At 40.9% G+C, this 19,687-nt stretch overlaps 1 protein-coding gene across 3 annotated transcripts in view; it reads right to left on the bottom strand.

The window, feature by feature from the left end:
* The window catches only part of dnmbp (dynamin binding protein), a 49,025-nt gene that overhangs the window by 4,472 nt on the left and 24,866 nt on the right, over positions 1-19,687 (bottom strand). For 2 of the 3 annotated variants that reach the window (XM_083932566.1, XM_083932567.1), the window contains 6 exons: positions 4,358-4,572; positions 3,423-3,522; positions 2,976-3,123; positions 1,392-1,409; positions 279-478; positions 52-182 (listed from right to left, as the gene is read on the bottom strand). In XM_083932566.1, coding sequence (XP_083788692.1) covers positions 52-182; positions 279-478; positions 1,392-1,409; positions 2,976-3,123; positions 3,423-3,522; positions 4,358-4,572 — 812 coding nt within the window. Of the gene's footprint in view, positions 1-51; positions 183-278; positions 479-1,391; positions 1,410-2,975; positions 3,124-3,422; positions 3,523-4,357; positions 4,573-16,347; positions 18,271-19,687 lie in introns of those variants that run through there. The other variant, XM_083932568.1, reaches the window with a different exon arrangement.

Below are 19,687 nucleotides of genomic sequence, written 5' to 3'. Positions count from 1 at the left end.
CACAACATTCAGACACTTGGAGTTTAAACTTAGTGAGGAGCACTGACGTACCTGGGGTGAAATTCCTGTGAGGTGTTTGAGGTGGCTGCTGACTCGGTTGGATTTTTTGATAATGGAGTGCATGCTCAGCTTGGAGATCTTTTCAATGAAGGTGTCCTCGTCGCCTTTCCTGTACTTCACCACTGAGGGCAGCAGAGGGGTAACAGTTCAGACTTTGTCCTGGATAAATACTTTCACAAAACAGATAAAACCAGCAAGCTTTAAGGGATTTTTTTTACCAAGGTCCTTCCTGCGCTTGTACTCGTTGATGTTTACGTTGATCTCTTTGACGGCCTGCAGAGCCTGAGTCAGCTGGAGCCGGTCATGGTGGCTCTCCGGCGTGGCCCCAAGTAGCTCCATCAGCAAGAGCGGGTAACGCATCACCCTCTGCACCGGCTTGATTAGGAAAGAGCCAAGGTTGATGTAATTGGTTTTCCCCCTGGAAAAGGTGACAGAGACAGCAGGCAAGGTTTGATGGGAGGGAAAAATAAGAATACATATACCTACAGTCAGCATTCCAGCCACTATTACAGTCACGGCTACTGAATTATGTCCCCAATGTTCATGTAACACATGTCTCTTTATCATGTGGATTGCATGAACCAATGATCTGTAACCATCATCACATATTCATATATTCTGATGATGATCAATACAGCTTTTGGGAGACATAAAAGAGCAGGGAAAGTACAATGAAAAACAATTTTGATTTGCTTAGTTTTAATGCAATCTAGAGGACAAATTAATATAGCAACTGCATACTGTAATTTCATTGTTTACAGCCAAAATGTGATTTGATGTCTGTATGGAAGCCAATCAATTTCAATTTCCCCACTATTACAAGCTCATTCGTTGCTGCTGATGTACACGTTTCACTTCATTTCATGTGTTTATGGTGTTAGAGGTGGATTTTTGGTTTATCAGAGTTCCTCTATTCTCCATAAAGAGAACTTTCTGACCTTAATGTTACAATATTCTCATTATACTGAGAAAGGATCTTATAACTGAATTGTTTTTTAAAATAATATTTGTGTCACCAGATACTGTGAATTGCTGTTGCTGTTTTAGTCCAGAAGATGGCATTAGATATTTCCCAGATCAACAATGAGTTTGCTCATCCACAGATGATGTAAACAGTATTCACATGCACGTGCACCAACAACAAAATTCTTAGTCTCAGTCCAGGGAAGGGAATTTAAATGGCAGCACAAATGATTTTAGAGGCTTACACACACACAGACACACACACACACACACAGAGGTAATTTCCAGGGGGGTTAGTGAGCAAAAGACATGCGGTCAAGATGATTCTCATGCTGGAAAACATGACGACACTGGTTGTGGAGACTTACCACTCGCGATATATGGCCCTGTTGAAGGGAAGGTTGAAAAGAGATGGAAAGATAATAAAAACATGATTTATAAACCTAGGATATGATGATAACTTTCATGAATGTCTCACTTTTCCACAAGTCTGAAATTCTACAGAACGCAAGAGGAAATATCTGCGTATGCAGAGACTGAATCCAGTATTTTCCTTCACAAGGTCAAAAAAAACAATCAAGCCATCTGCACCCACGGTTGTTAGGGTTTTGTTTTGGGAATTCTCTCTTAAAAGCTGGGCAGAGGCCCAGTGTGGCAGTAAAACTTGGAAATTTCTAGTTGGTGAACACAATCTTTTAAGCAGCTGAATAGGGTGCAACAGACGCACACACCCTTTGGAACAGACTTTTATTCCTGACAAGGCTAACAACTTTATTATAAACTTACAATATCACTACAACTGTATTTTTAATGAAACTGAAAACAACTTCATGACGACAAGGAATAAGACGTATTCTTGGAACCAGCTACCTTTATTTCTTCCGGTCTAAAAAAACATGTGTTTATCTTCTAGCAAAGACTGATAACTTTACAGCAGTGTCTCCTTAAGTGTCTGAGTCACTGATGGTGAAACCGGGCAGGTGAAACCTGGTAGGACACATTCTTTGACTGTTCTACATTACTGAGGAGCAGTCCTAGTCTTCCTGTAGCACTATGACTGCTCCTAAGTAACACAGAGCACAGTATACAGTAGTATCTTTACATAGAAATAGAACTATGAAAAAGTACTTCCCCCTGTTTTTAAGAGGTTACTTACAGCACTGATCATAACTTGCTCATGAATCAAAGTTCAAAGTCTGCCAAAGAAACCCCATCATAAATGAATTCCATGTGACTATCAGCTAACAGCAGATGTCTTACTGTAGCCTTGAACTCCATAACGACGGCGCTTTTTACAAAACACACTGTGATGTCAACAGGGAATCTGAACATCTTAAATGTCTCCAGACTAAGTTTTAATGTTGTTATTCTACGACAAAAACCTGTTAAAAGGCGAAATATTCTACTCATTGTCAGGTTCATACTTGTATTTTGGGTTTAAATTATTTTTCTCATACTGTCAGTCTGAATAAACCTGTATTCTGCTCTGTTTTAGCACTTCGTCTCTTTAAGAACCCCTCCTGAAAAAGTCCAGTCTGCTCTGATTGGCTATGTCTCGTTAAAAGGCACTGTTTCTGTATAAAGGTTGTGTACAGTTCTCTGTGGATTGAGTGTTTGGATACTTTCACAGTGGGCAAGAAGTCTCACTTTTAACAAAGTTACATTTTGAAAAGGGTTTCATATAACTCATGCTGTAACAGTACAGCTCCCATTACTCTTTCCTTTACTGAACTCTACAAACAATAAATGATTAACAGCCCTATACAGTTAATGTTTGACTTCAACTGTATAGTTGTATTAGTGGACACTCTTGTTTTTTTCCATGCTTTTAGAAACACACAAACATGCTAACAACATTTTTCTAAGTCAAACACACAAGTCAAAGCTGAAATCTAAAAACTTGGGAGTGACCATCTTTTGGACATTCTTGCTCTGTCCTCTCAGTGACTCACCTCAGTCTCTCCAGACACTCCAGCACGTGACGCTGGATGTTTTCATCCTTCTCGTAGCTCTCGAGCAGAGAGATGGCGTCATCGTGGTTCTGGCAGTAGATCTTGTACACCTCTTCCAGCTCCGCTTTGAAGCCCAGAAATACGTTTCCTGAGAGCACAGAGTGCAGAAACGTAAGGTTAAAAAAGGAAACAGTGAAAGAAGAAGGAGGATCAGTTTTAATAATATGAAAAAATTACTCCCAAACGATTTTTTTTCAACTTCCGGGTGGCTATTTTCAAAGTGCATTCAAAGTCTTAGTCAAGCAATAAAATTTGATTAGGTGACAGTTTATGGTTGAAACGTGAATAAATAACAAAGCATGACATGCAGAAAGAAGCCACCTGACTCTACAGTTAGTTAAACAATGACCTCATAAGATATGCATCTTTTAAAAACTGGCATCTTACCAATTGAGTCTGTGTCCTGCAGTGTGTCAAACAGGCGTTGGGACATGTCGATCACAGAGCTGATGTTGCCAAAGAGCCCATCAAAGTCCACATTCTTCACCTTTTATGAAATGCAGATAGAAAGTTTGCTGTTCACTAACTAGTATCCTTAAGACTGTTGGAGTATCCTGCTTACGGGAGGTCGTAATTATGTAAAAAAAAATGTAAATACAGTAATAACATCGAGATGTGGACAGGGAATTATTTTCACTTATATAAGCAACAAGATAACATACTAAAATAAAGGTCTTTGTCGTGTCTTATGGTCGTGGCTCGCTTTAACTACCCCCGCAATTTCTACCTACGTTTTTAGAAATACGGACGAATTGAATGTAGAGAGTGGACAAAAGCTTTCATACATATCTAATCTTATCATATATGAGCCTTACAATGTGAGGATGCGGAAAAAGTGTCACATTTGTAATGGTGACGATACATTTTAATGTTGCTCTCATCTTCCATTACTGAAGATTAGATGAAGAAGGAACTGTAAAGGCAGTCAGACGCTAAACTGAGTAATGTATAGTTATAGATAATATATGGAGAGGTCAATAACCAGCTTTCCCTGTTCAATGTAAACTTCATATCCCAAATATGATGGAAACACATCTCAAAAGTCCCTGTATGTTGTCTCTGTCAAACTGTTTCTATTCAAGATGTATAACGTTTCATAGGCACCTGATGTCAACTATACTCCACCCAATCTAAATAAATGAGTAATAAATCTGTAAAAATAAACCTCTGTGCTCTACTGAAAGTGACATCATCCCTCGCAATGTTTAGCCCTCATTGAAAACAAACGTACATCCCATATTTTACAGTGTTCCAGACCTTCAGCGTTTTTTTGACCCTTAACACACTCTTACTCCGGCCGCACGAAGTCTCCATGTTTTTACCTGCTTTTCCTGCAGTGGCTCGATGATCTCCTCCACACACATCTGCAGGTCCTTGATGTAGTCCTTCTCCGTCTGCAGTAACTCCTCGATGACCTTTGACCTCTTCTCCAGCATTCTCAGCTCGGGATCCTCAGTGCCTGTGCCGGCAGCTGGGCTGGAGTCCGAGGTCGGGGTGGAGTCCAGGGGCTTAGGTTGGGACGAAAGGGGTGTCATCTCTGGAGAGACAGGAAAGGAGACATTTATCTCGATCTTAATATGTAATATTTTTGATTAAGTTAAGTTTAAGACAAATATATGAGTTTCTTCTCATGAATGTCTAATGTTATGCTCACTGACTGCCATAAAATTGGCATAACCACAAAGCTTGTTGTCGTAAAAAACACAAAGGGGTTACTCTAAAGATGACAAAGTCCAAAAAGGGAAATGGAAAAACGTTCCCAGCCCATGTCTCCATTCATTGTATCCAAACACACTCCCCTTGCCCACCCACGGACCCGCTCTTTACTCTTCTTCTTGTCTGACTAGCTTTTGATCAATGTCTCTGCTCTCACTCCCAGAGGGTTGATCTCTGGGGCTGCCCGGGCCTGGAGGGAGAGCCTGGTTCATGCATCACTGCTCTTTATGAATGGACCCAAAACTGAAGTGGACTCAGACTCTTTGTGTGTGGCACAATGGTCTGTGACAGCAACTACAGACGTACAGGCTCTGAGGGACCCAGCAGACATTAAAGAAGAGGCAGTTAGAGGGGGACTGAGGGAGGAGAGATAACAGTACTGCAGAGTGAGGCTACATGTTCTAAACAATATCTTCAATCACCACATCTGATATCTGTATCTGTTATTACTCAGTGACACATTAGGCTCTTAAGTTAAATGATATGCCTGGTGATACTCTGTTGTATCTGTGTGATACCTTATTTTTCTTACTGCCAACAAATCCCATAAAGAAAACAACTGACAATGGATTGTTTGTGTATCCAAAGCCTGAGCTTATTCCTTTGTGCCACCAACCTCCATTGTCATCCAAAAACTATAAAATAAACCAGACTGTTGGACATATTCCTTTGTCACCATGAACGTGGCCACTGAGGTTTATGTAAAGGTCCCATATTGTTAAAAGTGACATTTAATAGATTTTTTTTGACAATTATAAACCAGGTTGATGTGCAACTGTATAGAAATACTTTGAAAGAATTAAAAAAGCTCAATCCACAGAGAAATGCACACAGCCCCTATTCAGAAACCGTGCCTTTAAACGAGCCTACAGGACTTTTGTACCGTTGTGATGTCACAAATGTACTATATATAGGTATAAAGTGCTGCTACATTGATGTTAGTCATTCCCTGGCTGTAATGACTGTGCAGAGACACAGAGAGCGCAGATGAAGGAAGAGCCGGGAACTCTGACCAATCAGAGCAGACTGTTTTTTTTTCCTGTAACGTTTGCAAATCAAGTTTAAGGAAACGACTTACGCTTTATTTTAAAAAAAAAAATGTATAAATATTAGAGCATATATATTCATGACCTGTTTTTTAAGATTTACTACTTCAGTTGGTTTTGGTCTTCTCATGATTTTGTTGACAAAATATAGATTATTAGCAGCCTTATCCTTTAAAGGTGACTATGAAATGTAATGGAGGAAAAGATACACAAGCTGCACTGTTGATATGTTATAAGTAAGATTAACATATTCAAAGTATATCGGTGAGAGATTTTGAGGAAATTGCCATGAATAAATGTGTGGAGGGGAAACACTGCGTGGTTGGAGGTTGTGTATATTTTGGTATAGAGATCTGTTACTTGTCAGTAGGTCAACAGGCAGCATGTGTGTTGACGGCAAGGGTGAGGTCACCCTGGCTCCTTGAACAGATGCTGTCAGAGGCTAATGAAGTTAACTCTGCTTACCCTCATGTTACCCCATGCACTTGAAAATACTTGCATGCTCAACACACACACACACACACACACACACCCAGACAGACTGCTGCAGCGTCACAGTCTTGATTAAGTAGTTACATCCTTTTCCACATTTTGTTTTGAAGTGTGATTTTAATTCAACTTGAAAAGAAGCCAAAGTAATAACTTGCAAAACTTAATTATAAAGTTTTTAACATTTTGATGCAAACAAATCCAATTTAATGACCCCAGCATGTGTATGACCCTCGGGCCACCTGCCTTTTGTCTCCCTCCCACCCTGACCTCATCCCTCTCTCTTCACGTGACTTGGCTAAAGCTCAACTCCAAGGAGCTTTTCTCACCGCTTGCACCATATCTCCCTGCAGCATCCGTCACTGCTGCTGCCCTGCCAACTGCCAGCACTCCAGCATTCCCCCACTGGTGAGAAAGTAGCTCACTAATGGGTTTTAAAAGTCATACAGCAGCCAGCTACACAATACAAAGAGAGGCTGAAAAACAAAAGACTAAGAGTTTAATTGGAATCAATTGGCTCATTCCCACGTTTGATCCTACACACACACAACTATATCATACGCTCCACTTCACATGGTTAAACATGCAGTTATTTCCATCATAACCAACCTGTGGAACTGCACGACCCGAATTTGACCCACTTCCATTCACTTTGTTTTGTGAAGTATTATAAAGAGGGCACATGCATTGTGTACTTGTTTAGACGCGCGCGCACACACACACACACACACACACACACACACACACACACACACACACACACACACACACACACACACACACACACACACACACACACACACACACACACACACACACACACACACACACACACACACACACACACACACACACACACACACACACACACACACACACACACACACACACTTATTCAAGTACAATTCACCTTGTTCATTTCCACGTAAAGCAAAACTGCTATACATTTGTTGTTGATCCAGAAATGTCAAAATATTCTACATTCTTCATGTGAATTAATTAGCCAAACGCACAATCACAGGTGCCCATAGGGCTAGGTGTAGCATAAAGCTATCAGCATGTGAAACAGGATCGGCCTGTGTCACTCAGCAAGCAGCAACAGGAAACACCCACAATACAACCACTTAGCATCTACTGAATCACACACCTGTGACTGCATGCCAACAATCAGAGAGACTAACAAGTCAGTTCAAACAACAACCTGCCGCTGAAAACCTCATTATGGTATCAAGCCAGAAAGTACATCTTGTCACTTTTCCTGTCACTCAGGTTAGAGCTGGGTTTTATAGCCACAATCTTCTATCTATAGGTCATTTTGTATCTCAGAAACGATATATAAGCAGACCCAGGAGAAGAGCCGAATTCTCATAATATTTCTATAAAATGCTGTTCTCTACTGATATTTTAAAAAAATCCTAGGGCGTCTTTTGTGAGGTGTTTATTGCTCAAGCTGATATTGCAGTGAAAATAAAATAGTTAGTTATCATGAAGCCCTACTATCACAATGTACCATGTTTTCTGGTAATTCGATAAATACTTATAGTATTTCCTCATTTCATTAAGAACTTTAGTGCAAAATTAAGTTGTTTAAAATGCAGTTCGGCCATTGGCTTTTAGACATCGCAATAGAAAAATGCAAGATTTTATATGACATTTTATACTGTTTTGATGATATACATTGTCATACTGTCCAGCCCTAAGCGAAATTAATAGTGTCACTTGATCCACTGTAGTCCAACTGTAAACCCCTGACTATCTGCTATCTATTGACCAATAGAGGGCCAACTATGTATTGCATTTTGCTCTGGTGTGTATGTAATCTGCAGGTACAGTAAGTCTTGGTTGTATACAGAACATACACTGTAGAATTTGTGTGACATAAATATAACTATATGATCTAGTTAGCAAATATCCAGACAACAAACAACAGGGATCATGACTCTGCAGGGGGTTAGGGGGTGTTTGCACAGAATCTCGGCAGCATGAGGGTTGGCAAATGAGTTGCATATAAGAGCTGCCATGGTTACACATATTAGAGAGTTTGGACAAATTAAACAAAGGGATGTCTGTGTAATCTCTTGAAATATAGAGGTTATATGTGCTAATGATGCAAAGGTACTGTACTCCCTGCCTTCACTGAATGCCTCCCCTTGTCATCCGTAATATGTGCGAGAACTGAAAGTATTTTATTCTGTTTAGGAGACCTATCAAGGATGCCTATGAGGCTCTGATGTTAATAAATGGAATTTTTTTTTCTTCCACTATCAAAGACTCAAACTCAGAGATAGTGTCCCCAAGCTGAGTTCAACAGGTGGAATCAATAGTGTATAGTAGAGCGGAGCCTGTTTCCAAAAAGCAGGTTATTCTGGATATCTTTGCAGAGTAAAGTACCTGCATCAGCTCTCTTCCCATCAGTCCATGTTCTACGTTTGGAGAATTTACTCACATCCAGAGAACTCTGCAACCTTGCTTCTTGGAAACAGAAGCCTGAACACCTCATAGGAATCAGACTATTTCAATATGGTTTCAAAGTGGACCCAGTTCCTGTCACTGCCTCTTATGAATCATATTCAACACAAAGCTTATTGTTAAGAAATACACAGCAGACTGGATTTCTGGGACAGCCTAAGCAGGGAGTGTGCTTAATAACTACTATAAAATGACGTGAGCCAGACATCTCTCACTGCACCTTCTATCTTCAGACGCCCAGTATGACTGCAGTCACAGTCACAGTCACAACTGATTAATCAGCACAGGTCATCAAGCATTTAACAAAAAACAAAGTAGTGGATATCAGGTGACCCAAAAAAGGACAGCTAAGTCAGAATGCATGGCTTAAGGTAGTGCAAAGATTAGTGACAGTGTGACTGGAGATAATTCCTGGTTATCACATAATCATACTATGATTTACGGTTAATATGCAGTCTCATTTGTACCTAATCTAGAGAGAGTCATTTTTACTTCTTTATCTGTCTTTGCCCACTTTAACGAATGCAATGATGCACATAATATTAATTAGAATTTTTCATTCATTATCACGGTCAGAAAAACCCATTTAGTGCTTAAAACTGGGATTGGTGATATTTGACATGTTAAAACGAAAAATAATTCAAAGTATCACATGTTAACTATTACAAATTTAATGTTATAGTCCCTTATCAATTCTTTTCTAATGGATGTTAAATTAACGGAAATTCCCCCTCTAGATCTCCCTGTAAAAACAAAACTGTAAAATAAAATATAAGAAATATTCTCCCCAAGATTTACAGACAGCATTATATTTTCGCTGCCTTGTACTCAGACAAAAAGAGAGCAAGATGAGGCTTCACCCACCTGCTCCTCGCAACTTTCTTCAAACCACTTCAAAAACAAGCACACACACAAACCCCACACACATGCACACACACACACACACAGGTTCAAACAATGCCACCCATTCTACGTTAGTCCATTGTCAATCTGAAGTCCAGCTCCTGAGCCGCACGTCCCGCTGCAGAAACTCCACTCTAGACCTCCAATTACCATGAGAATGGATGGGAACCACCATGATTAAACACACACACACACACACTGGCACAGACACTCTGGCAGACAATAAAACCTGGAGCTGGACTATTTACTGCTTAAAATTAACAGGTGTCCCGCTTCAATATACTGTGTCCCATCCATACTCTATTCTGTCGTTATTGTCGTACTGTGTTGGCAGTTAGGTTACCATTTTATATTAACAGGAAATAAAAGAGTGTATGTGAAGATGTTTTTGGAGCAGTTTCACTATCCCCCACAATTGCTTTGAAGAAGAACCATGTTTAGTATGCACGCAGTCAGCTTTCGGGAGACTTTATTTTGTCGTTTTCCTAGACAAAATGAAAACACCACATCCTCAACGCTGCTTAAAACCAGGATGTAGTGTGGAATTGGGCAATTTACCTGTTGTACGCATGCTTTGTTTGTCTATAGTGTCTTTTAAAGCTACGTTGCTGGATCTGCCATTATAAAAAGCTTCCCTGCAGTTAACTACTGTATATATCATCATCTGTATATATGTGTGTGCCCCAGGTCAGGTGTCACATAAAATTCATTACTGAGCTTCAGTTATTTTTCAGATGTTAACGTTTGATGGGGGAAATTCAGTGATTGACCCTTTTACTGTATTTATCTGGACTTGCTTCCTTCAGTTTTTAATTCTGTTTTTCTGTTTGAAAGAATAATTTCTGTATGAACTCACATTTGGCTACTGTAACATTTATTAGGGGTTACGCGGAGCAACATTGATCGAGTCCAGTGAAGTCTAAGTCCAGTTCTGTGATAAATCGGTTTCATGTTTCACAGCCTACTGACCTGGCTCCTCCTTTGACAGGCTCAAAATGAAGATGCCTAGATTCAACATGTGCCCCTCAATGCAAAGTTATCTTGCACTAAAGAATATTTTAACTCTTTTATATGATCTACAAAACCATCCATGTAGAATCAAGAATATTCCTTTTTTAGAAAAGGACTCTTTTGAAGATCTTTGTTGCACACAACTCACATCCAGTGTTCATGGTCTGTAGTCAGCGTGCTCCACTTATAGCCGTGCAAAGTCAAAAGTTTGCCTTGCACAGAACACTCTAAGGTCACACACAATCAGTGCTGTGTGTGTGTGTGTGTGTGTGTGTGTGTGTGTGTGTGTGTGCTCTGCTCCAAAGTTCACAGCAGAATGCACAGTCGCCATGGCAACACAAATAGCGGGGGCCCTCCTCATATCAAGCCAAGTTTTGGAGAGCAGGGAGTGCCTTTGCTGAAATGATCACATGGGAAACTCTCTCTGTGTGTGTGTGTGTGTGTGTGTGTGTGTGTGTGTGTGTGTGTGTGTGTGTGTGTGTGTGTGTGTGTGTGTGTGTGTGTGTTCAGATATAAGAATAAGTTCATACAAGAAGACTCTGAAAATTTCAACACTTGCAACTGAATTTACCTGCAACAACCTGCAAGCCATGACTTGTAATTAATACTGGATAATCCGCTGGTATAAGAAAACTGTCAACACAGAGTGAATATGAGCAAGACTGCGAAACTGTGACATACATTAAATTTGTGTTTTAGAAATAGAGACAACACTTATATAACTACTTCTGCAGAGACAAACAACATCTGAAATCCGAGCATAATTTTGAAGAGTAAGCCCACTTATTTGACTATTTCCCCAGTCTTTTGTCCAGATTTCTAACACCAGCTGTTGCACTAGGTAGGTCACTTAAAACTGGAAAAAGGAGAGTTCATTCAGTGCCATACCATCCTGTTTATCTCTTTAGGGTCAAATGTCAAAAGGTCACATTCCAGCTACTGCTACAATCTCACAGCAGCCTTTATGCACTATTGTGGGGAATTTCTTGTAATTACAGCCCCGTGTGCTAATACACGTAGCACTGTTGGACACCAATAAACACAACTCTTCTCGTCTCCAGGTGGAGATGGCTGCATTTTAATTAACAAGTTGGATAAATACATTGCTACAATGCTGCATTGCAAATTGGACCAAGACTGTGATCTCTGGCTTCCTTGGAATTTCTCATTTCGTCTCATTTCTATAACGAACAATGTCCAATTACTTCAAGAGACCATCAGTTTTGCATATGTGCAGCGAGAGCTTAAAACCATTAAGTGAGAGACCTATTCAACCAAAAAGCTCTACTGTCTTCAAGTTAATGCAGAAGGAGAGGACAATGGGTCTTTTGGGTGCCACAGGTGTTTTGGTGAGACAGTGGTGCCAACAACATAGTAAAATATATATTTACCGTATATATAAATAGAGTTTTAAATGTGGATCCAAATGCAAAGGTTAATAGTCAATTGTATTAAATTTTCAGATACTGCCATTTTGCATACAGTCTGATGACTAATGCCTAAGAGGCTCTTGTGTGGGAAAATAGTGCTCCCTTCAGTACAACCTGATTGTGAGAACTGCCTTGAGATTTTGAGATGACTGAACTTGCAGCATTATAACAGGACAAGTAAAGACAGATCTGCCTGAAGGCTTTATAGATTTCAAACAAGAGACTGAGTTCAACTGTTCTGGGCATGGCACTCTATGAATAAAGATCTTTTATATTCTTAAAATACAACCTTACATTTGATGTATAAACGCTATCAACAAAAAAAGCAAGCTTCTGAATGTAAACACCCTTTAAGAAGAACATAAAAAAACATAGGAGAAAAGATGGTTATGGTATACTCTAACGTTCTGCATTGTTGCTCTGCACGACTTAAAATTAAATTAGATTTAATAACTGCCATAATCAAATCTAACTTAAACCACATACATAAACTTATACTGGAAATGTAAATTTAGGAGAAATACAGCCAGTGTTTGAGATTGATGCACTTATTTACTAACAAAAATCTTTATTACAGAGAACAGTAGAATTATTGTTTGTACGAAAATGTAAATAAATTAGTCCCTGCAGCTAAGATCAACACCTGAAACCACTGTGACATTTAGTACACAGCGGATATCACAACCGCATGTTTGACAAACACTGACTAAAGAGCGCAGTGTAGAGTGGAGTATTTGGAGCACAAAGCTTAATGGAGCTTACTTACAATAGAAAAATATGACACGTTCATCTGTGTATGGAAGAGATTGGCTGTCTAAAGTACACTTACGTGTGTAACGATTTGTTTTCTCGGGCCGTCAGCACAAATCAACAAAAAATACAGGAGGACAGGAGGACATGAGTATTTTGTGCACACGTGAAAAGAAACAACCACATAAACTGGCTGTATGAATGAACAAGGCATTATGAAGAGTAAACTAGTCCTGATGGGAAAGGCCACAAGGTCAAAGATCACTTGTCCTTTCCCACACTTCTATCTGAAAAAAAGTACAGATAACATCAGTCTTGTTACTTATACAGGTACCAGTAGCATCCTCTAACCTGGAACTGAGGCATGAAGAGTTTTTAACAGCGAAAAACTAAAAAAGAACTTGTATGAAGCATCTCTAAACTTTTTCAACTTGAGTCTTTTCTCAAATCAACTGAAGTCAGGACATGACGCTGATTGGACCGCAGTCACGTAACCGGTTTGTAATGTGGTCATAAATAACCGATTATCTTGCCATTCCTTGAATTTGTTTGATGATTTCGGCCCTCTCTGACAGAAGTTCTCAAATCAAATCGTTTCTCCACTCAGACATTTTTGTTGTTGTCTTTGTGTAAATGACCCATCTTCCTCACCCTCGGATGTTTGTTTCCTTAAGGTTTGGCGCAAGCCGTATGACAGACACTTCATCAACACGTTCACTCGCTCTTTGTGAATTTTTCCCCACAATGACCTGCTCTATTCACTGATGGGCTCAATCGGACATTACATAGACTTTGTACAAGGGGCCTGGCAGGGTAAACTCCATTTAATGTCCCGTCCAACTGATTCGGACCTTTGCGTCCTCACATACAGCTCCACTGGGATATGTCTAGGTAAGTTGAGGGTTGCAGTGCATGTGTGAAATGGGCTTATGATAAGACAAGGACTGTTGTGGAACCCAACATCAACAAAAGAGACAGTATATTGATGAAAATGAATTGCACTGGAGTTTAGTAATATTCAACTCATTAATCTAGATGACCCCAATTTAAAAAGAAACTATGGGGAGGACTGAGGATGAACCAAAACGAAAAGCATACACAGCGTGTGAGTGTAACCACCACTGACTCATGCAGACTTTTGGACTAATGAGCTAAATATTCCAGCAGTGAAATAAGACGTCTTCAGAGCAATGTTGTCAGACGATTTAAGATCTTGTCTAAACTCCTAACTCCCCCACTCCACCCCACCGTACCACTGCTCACCAATGGCAGCGACTGCTCAAGGATTACAGAGCTGCCAGATCATACAGTAGCAGGGCGAAGACACATTACTCAAACACAGTTTCTTTTTTCAAAAGTTCAAGAGTACGACCATAAACAAAAATCCAGGTGCATACTAACACACACACACACAAACACACACACACACAGACATATTTTATATATATATTTTTTTAAACTGTGACGCTATATATCCCTGCAAAAAACACATGTTGCTTATCATGTTGTCCTCTTGGGTTAAACCTACAATATGTGAGCCTAAGACCCCAGCACATGCACACACATAAAGTGCATAACAATAATTATAACAAGAACCACAATAGCTGCATGTATGTCAGATGAAACATTGATTAGCAGCTGCTCTGTAGAGAGGGCCTAATATCTAATATTGGATTAGTGAGAACAAAGGCCCTTCTACATGCTCAAAGAGCCTCAGCCATCACCTCAATGTCACTGAATCACAGCGTAAGCCCAATAAGCACTGCAACGAGATAATCTAATGTTTTTAGCCATGCTATCAAATGCTTTACTCTGGGCAAACCCCTGACGGAGCTGAAACAGTTTAACAAGATTAAAGGATGACAAGACACTGCAGAGGCAAGTGTGCATGTGTGTGTGTGTGTGTGTGTGTGTTTTTAAAAATGGCGTCATCTCTCAAATAAGCCTCACTCACACACACACACACACACTTAGTAGCAGACTAGTTTTTCAGTGAAGGAGTAAGGCCAGTGCTGGCCACCGCCTGGCACCAGACAGACCCCCGCCATCCACACACCATGCTGACGCTAGGGATTAATACTAGGACTCCTGAAATGGATGTGTGCTGGGGGCCTGTGTGTGTGTGCCTGTGTGTGCGTGTGTGTGTGTGTGTGTGTGTGTGCCGTGTGTGTGTGTGTGTGTTTCTAGGTAACTGGGGGAGGGGTCATGGGGCGCCACCTGCTTCTTCTCAGACACAATGAAGCGAGTCAGAAGAGTGCTCTCTCTCTTTCTACAATTCCTAATTAAACATAGTTGAACACACAAACACACACACACACACACACACACAACACACACAAAAACAACTACTTTAGGAAGTAGTATTAGTTTGTTTTTGTGTTTACAGGCAACTGCACTTTTGAAGATTTCTCAGAGTTTACAGGTGAGAATGTCATTGCCCTGGGTATTTAACCTCCATTTAATCTGTGTGCACCAACTACCGTAACGCTAAAATGTGTAAACAGCACTAAAACTTAGCATCAAAATCCTTGTTAAATTCTTGGGCTTATTTACTCTTAACTGTCAGGAAACCCTTCTTACTTACTGTATTTCTTTGTTTTTCATTTTATACTTGCATTGCAGTTTTAAATAAGGGGTTAAAACATCCATGTCACCCAAACTTCCTCTAAAATTGTCAAAATGTTCAAATTATACCCAGCCCTAGCCTTAAGGGTTTGTTCATTCTGTCTTTCTATTTTTGATACATAAATCATAAAGTCCTAAGTTTGGTTGAAATAAAAAAAAACTTGACTGCAGTTCTTAGTGACTTGGTGGGTTTTATAAAATGTAGGTTGCGAGGTAGAGGGTAAATAACAATATGCTTTGTTTGCATATAACCATACTTGAAATAAAATTTAAAAAAATCAACTTCTTTATAGAGTGACTTCTAAGTGTATCCTTGTCTGAAAACAACCAAGGCGGACTTGTTATGGGTGCACCTCACATCAGTGATGCAGAGTAGGGAAGCAAACAGGAAAACTGCAGACAGGGAGAATGACAGACAACAAAAACCAAGAAGCCACAAAACCTGTTCGGCAGGTCTCTAGGCCTACAAATTCCTGACGATTCACTTTCCTGTGAGATAGGTGATACTGACACACACACACACTCACACACAAAACAGACACACACTCACACACACGCTCAGGTTCCAGCACACACTTTCTACGGAGGCGAGTCAGCACTTTGAAGCCCCCAGTATTGATTAGAAGAGCACCTCTGGAGGTCACCAATAATAAGAAGTGAGACACCACAGATTGTCGACGTCTACTCCCTGTTTTATCTCAAGGGGTTGGAAATGAAACTGCATCTACTACTACTACTGCTGCTACAACTACCTCTTTTGTTTTCCAAGATCAGTTGAGCAAAGCAGATGTACCTGAGCATAACATTACCTCATGCTGTGCAAATACAGCATATAGAATACATTCTCTCACATGACAGAATCCTTGTGTTTACCTTGGTTTTGTTTCCTGGTAGTGGCAAACTGGGACTTTCGCAGGGCGCTTGGAGCTGTCTTCCTGTAGAAGCTGTTACGATCTAGTGAGCCCACATAAACAGGCTTGCGACCCCGCTTCGAACCAACGCTCCCAGCGCTCGACTCATATCCCTTTTCCTGATCGTCACTGTGCCGGTATATAACGGGATCCTCAAAAGAGTGCATTTCCTTGAGCGCCAACTTCTTCTGCTGCTCAACCCATTCCTCACAGTGTGACTTAAAATCTCTCTTAGGGTATTCCTCATATCGCGAATCTACGGATATTGAACGTAAATCCCGGAATCTATCTCTCAGCTTGTAGCGGGAACGATCCCCTTCTCTGGATTCGTAGCGGTCTTCATTGTCATGATCTTGGTGGTCCACAGTCTGTCGCTCATAGTGCTCTCTTGCTTTGTAGTGTTCTCTCCTTCTGTGGTCATAGTGCTCATCTCTCCTGTCATCATCTGGATCCTTGTACCTGTCATAGTGGTCCCTCTGCTTGTAACCACGGTGCTCGTCCAGTTCGGAGTCATACTGGCCGCTTCCTTTACTGGTGTAAGTGTCCCCACCCCTTCGATTATAGTCATCCCTGTCTTTGTAGTCACTTTCTTTGCGATCATATCGATCATCTGCATGCCGGTCATAGTAGTGGTCCTTATGTTTCCGCTCATCATAGTAGCGGTCCTCCTCTCTACGCTGGTAGTATTCCTTTTCTCTATAGCGATCACTCTCTTTAGAATCATAATAATCCCTATCATGGTGATCATTATCCCTGTAATTGTCTTTGCGAGCATAGGTGTCTTTACGATCATAGTGGTCTTCATACTCACTGTTGTAACTGTCATGTTCTCTGACATCATGTTTACGATGTTTCCTGCAGTCAGAATATTTCTGCTCTCTGTCCTCACAGCGCTCATTGTATTTCCTGTCGTAATGATCCCTGTAGCTGTATTTGTCCTTATGATCATATTCCTCCAAGTCTCTGCGATTCCTATGGTCATAATGGTCATTTTCTCTCAGCCCATTGTCTCTTTTTCTTCTCTCCTCACCCAAATTACCATACTCTTCGTGAGTTCTTAAGTCATTATGGTATTTTTCTTGTGGCACTCTGCTGTAGTCCTGGTGGCTGTAATCCTCAGGTCCTTGGTAAAAACAGTGTTTTCCTTTCCATTCAGATACCCTCACATTTAGGTGACCATCCTCTGAACCAGGGTGGAAGTAAACGTCCTGGCCTTGAGGGATCTTCTCTTGGAAAGCTGCCTTGTGCCGCTCATCATACTCCTGACTGGGTTGCTGGCAGACATTGCCCTGTCTAATTTGGGCTTGGCTCTCCCATTGCGCTGGCCATGGAGCTGGCACATGGACTGGAGGTGGCCCTGGCCCACCTACAGGCACCATCATGCCGCCATGTACTGTCAATGGGAACCCGGGAGTTAGAACTGGGTCACCAGGACTTGCTATCATGACTGGTCCATGTGGATGTCCAGGAGGAACTACTCCAAACGCAGGATATCCAACCTGTTGCTGCTGAAGCTGCAGTTGGTGTAGTTGCTGTAGATGTTGCAGATGGGCCATCCTCTCCCTCTCTCTGGCCCAGCCAGCATCCCCCAGCTCCTCCACACTCTTCCCTCTCCTTACCGGGGGACCGGCTGTATAGTTCCAATCCACTGAACCAAACATGGCTGGGTTACCATAAACTACTGGGCTCTTCATGGCTCTTGCTGTTGAATTCAGCCTACCCAGTGCTGATACAGTTTCCTGTTCAACGTGGCTTATTCCCTCTTTCCAAAGTCCTGCATTCCATAACAAAGCGCTGTGGGAGACTCCACCTGTCAGGCATATTGTCTGTAACTCTCCCACTTGTTTTCTGTCTCCTCTCCACTGCCTCAGCAGGACTGCCTGGCTCAAGCACCTCCCAGCCCTCAGTGTAAAGAAATTGTACCCTCCCCGCAGCTATCTCAGCAAATCGTGGAAGGAGGGGGAGTAGGGTTATTGAAGGAGGGGCCTCCTTGGGTTAATGATTCAGTAGAGTCACATGAGTGGAGGATTAGCCCAACAGCCCCTCCCATTGTTTCAATTGGCTAGTACAGTACCTCTGTTTGCAGGAAAACAATCTGCCTGTAGATTTTCTTTGATGGAAGATGCAGGCTAACTTCAGTCTTCCTCTGAGGGGGTACAAACTTTGACATTAAATGTCTTTTTTTTCCACTGCCATGAACAATACTCCATCCTTCCCTGTATCCTGTTTTCCTTGTTTTTGCTCTTTCCTGCAGGTTTCACCACCAGGTCATTAATGCAGCCTGTGGTGACAAAAGCAGCTCATTCCTGTCTGTGTTTACAACCGGCTCTCACTTACATATTCTAACTTCCAACCATGGTTTAAAGACCATCATATTTGTGGGTAAACTGAAACTGACCTCCGTCTGTCAGCTTGACTTTGCCCTTCATTTCAGGGAGGAGCAAACATTTACTGTACACATGAATATGTGATTTAGTTGGAAACACGTTTTCATTTGGATTAATAATTGAAAGAGTAGTGAAGTGGAAAACAAGTTAAAGGGAAAGCTCTCAGTAAAGGATATTTAGATGAGTGTGCAGAGGGAAAGATTTTTGAGAGTACACAGCGTGATTAGGCCAGGGCAGCTCCTGAAAAAGTAGCTGCTGGTGTGTACAATGAGCTATTGTTGAGGGCTGTCCTCGCTCTCAGAAGAGACACGATCTTTCAGTGTGAGAAAAAACTCAGTCCTATTCATAAAGCCGGAGTATAATATATCCCTCCCCCTCCTTAAAGCTCCATGAAAGAGGCAGGCACTGAAGGGACAGGTTTAAAGGACGTGCATACACTCAAGTGCATGTGAGACACACTAACACACACATGGGATAGTGTCAGTTTACCATCAATTCAATCTAAAATGTAATTAGAAACTGGAACTTGTTTTATCTCTGAATATACGGTATATAAAGTTGTTTTCCCCAGGATTTATATTTTGAGTCAAATTCCTGGTTTGATGAAATTGGTGTCAAGTTAGTCCAGCTTAAAATAAACTCACACAAACTGGGAAAACAGACAACATGATAACAGAAGCATGTTAAGCGATGAAACTAAATCTCTAACTTGAATAAAATGTTTTACCGCCAATACACCCTCTTATTGGGTGATTGTATCTTGCATCCTTATTGTATCTTGCTTACTACAAGCAATCTTGTTTGGTTACAGTGAAATGTGTAAAGAAAAACAATGCAATTGTTCTGTTATTGTTGTGATAAGATTAGGGGTGTAACAAATAGTTTGAAGCTTAATTCATAACATTGACATTCAAA

This window comes from Echiichthys vipera (assembly GCF_963691815.1).
Source record: "Echiichthys vipera genome assembly, chromosome: 18".
Classification (NCBI taxonomy): Eukaryota; Metazoa; Chordata; class Actinopteri; order Perciformes; family Trachinidae; genus Echiichthys; species Echiichthys vipera.
This window is presented reverse-complemented; position numbering and strand designations above follow the sequence as displayed.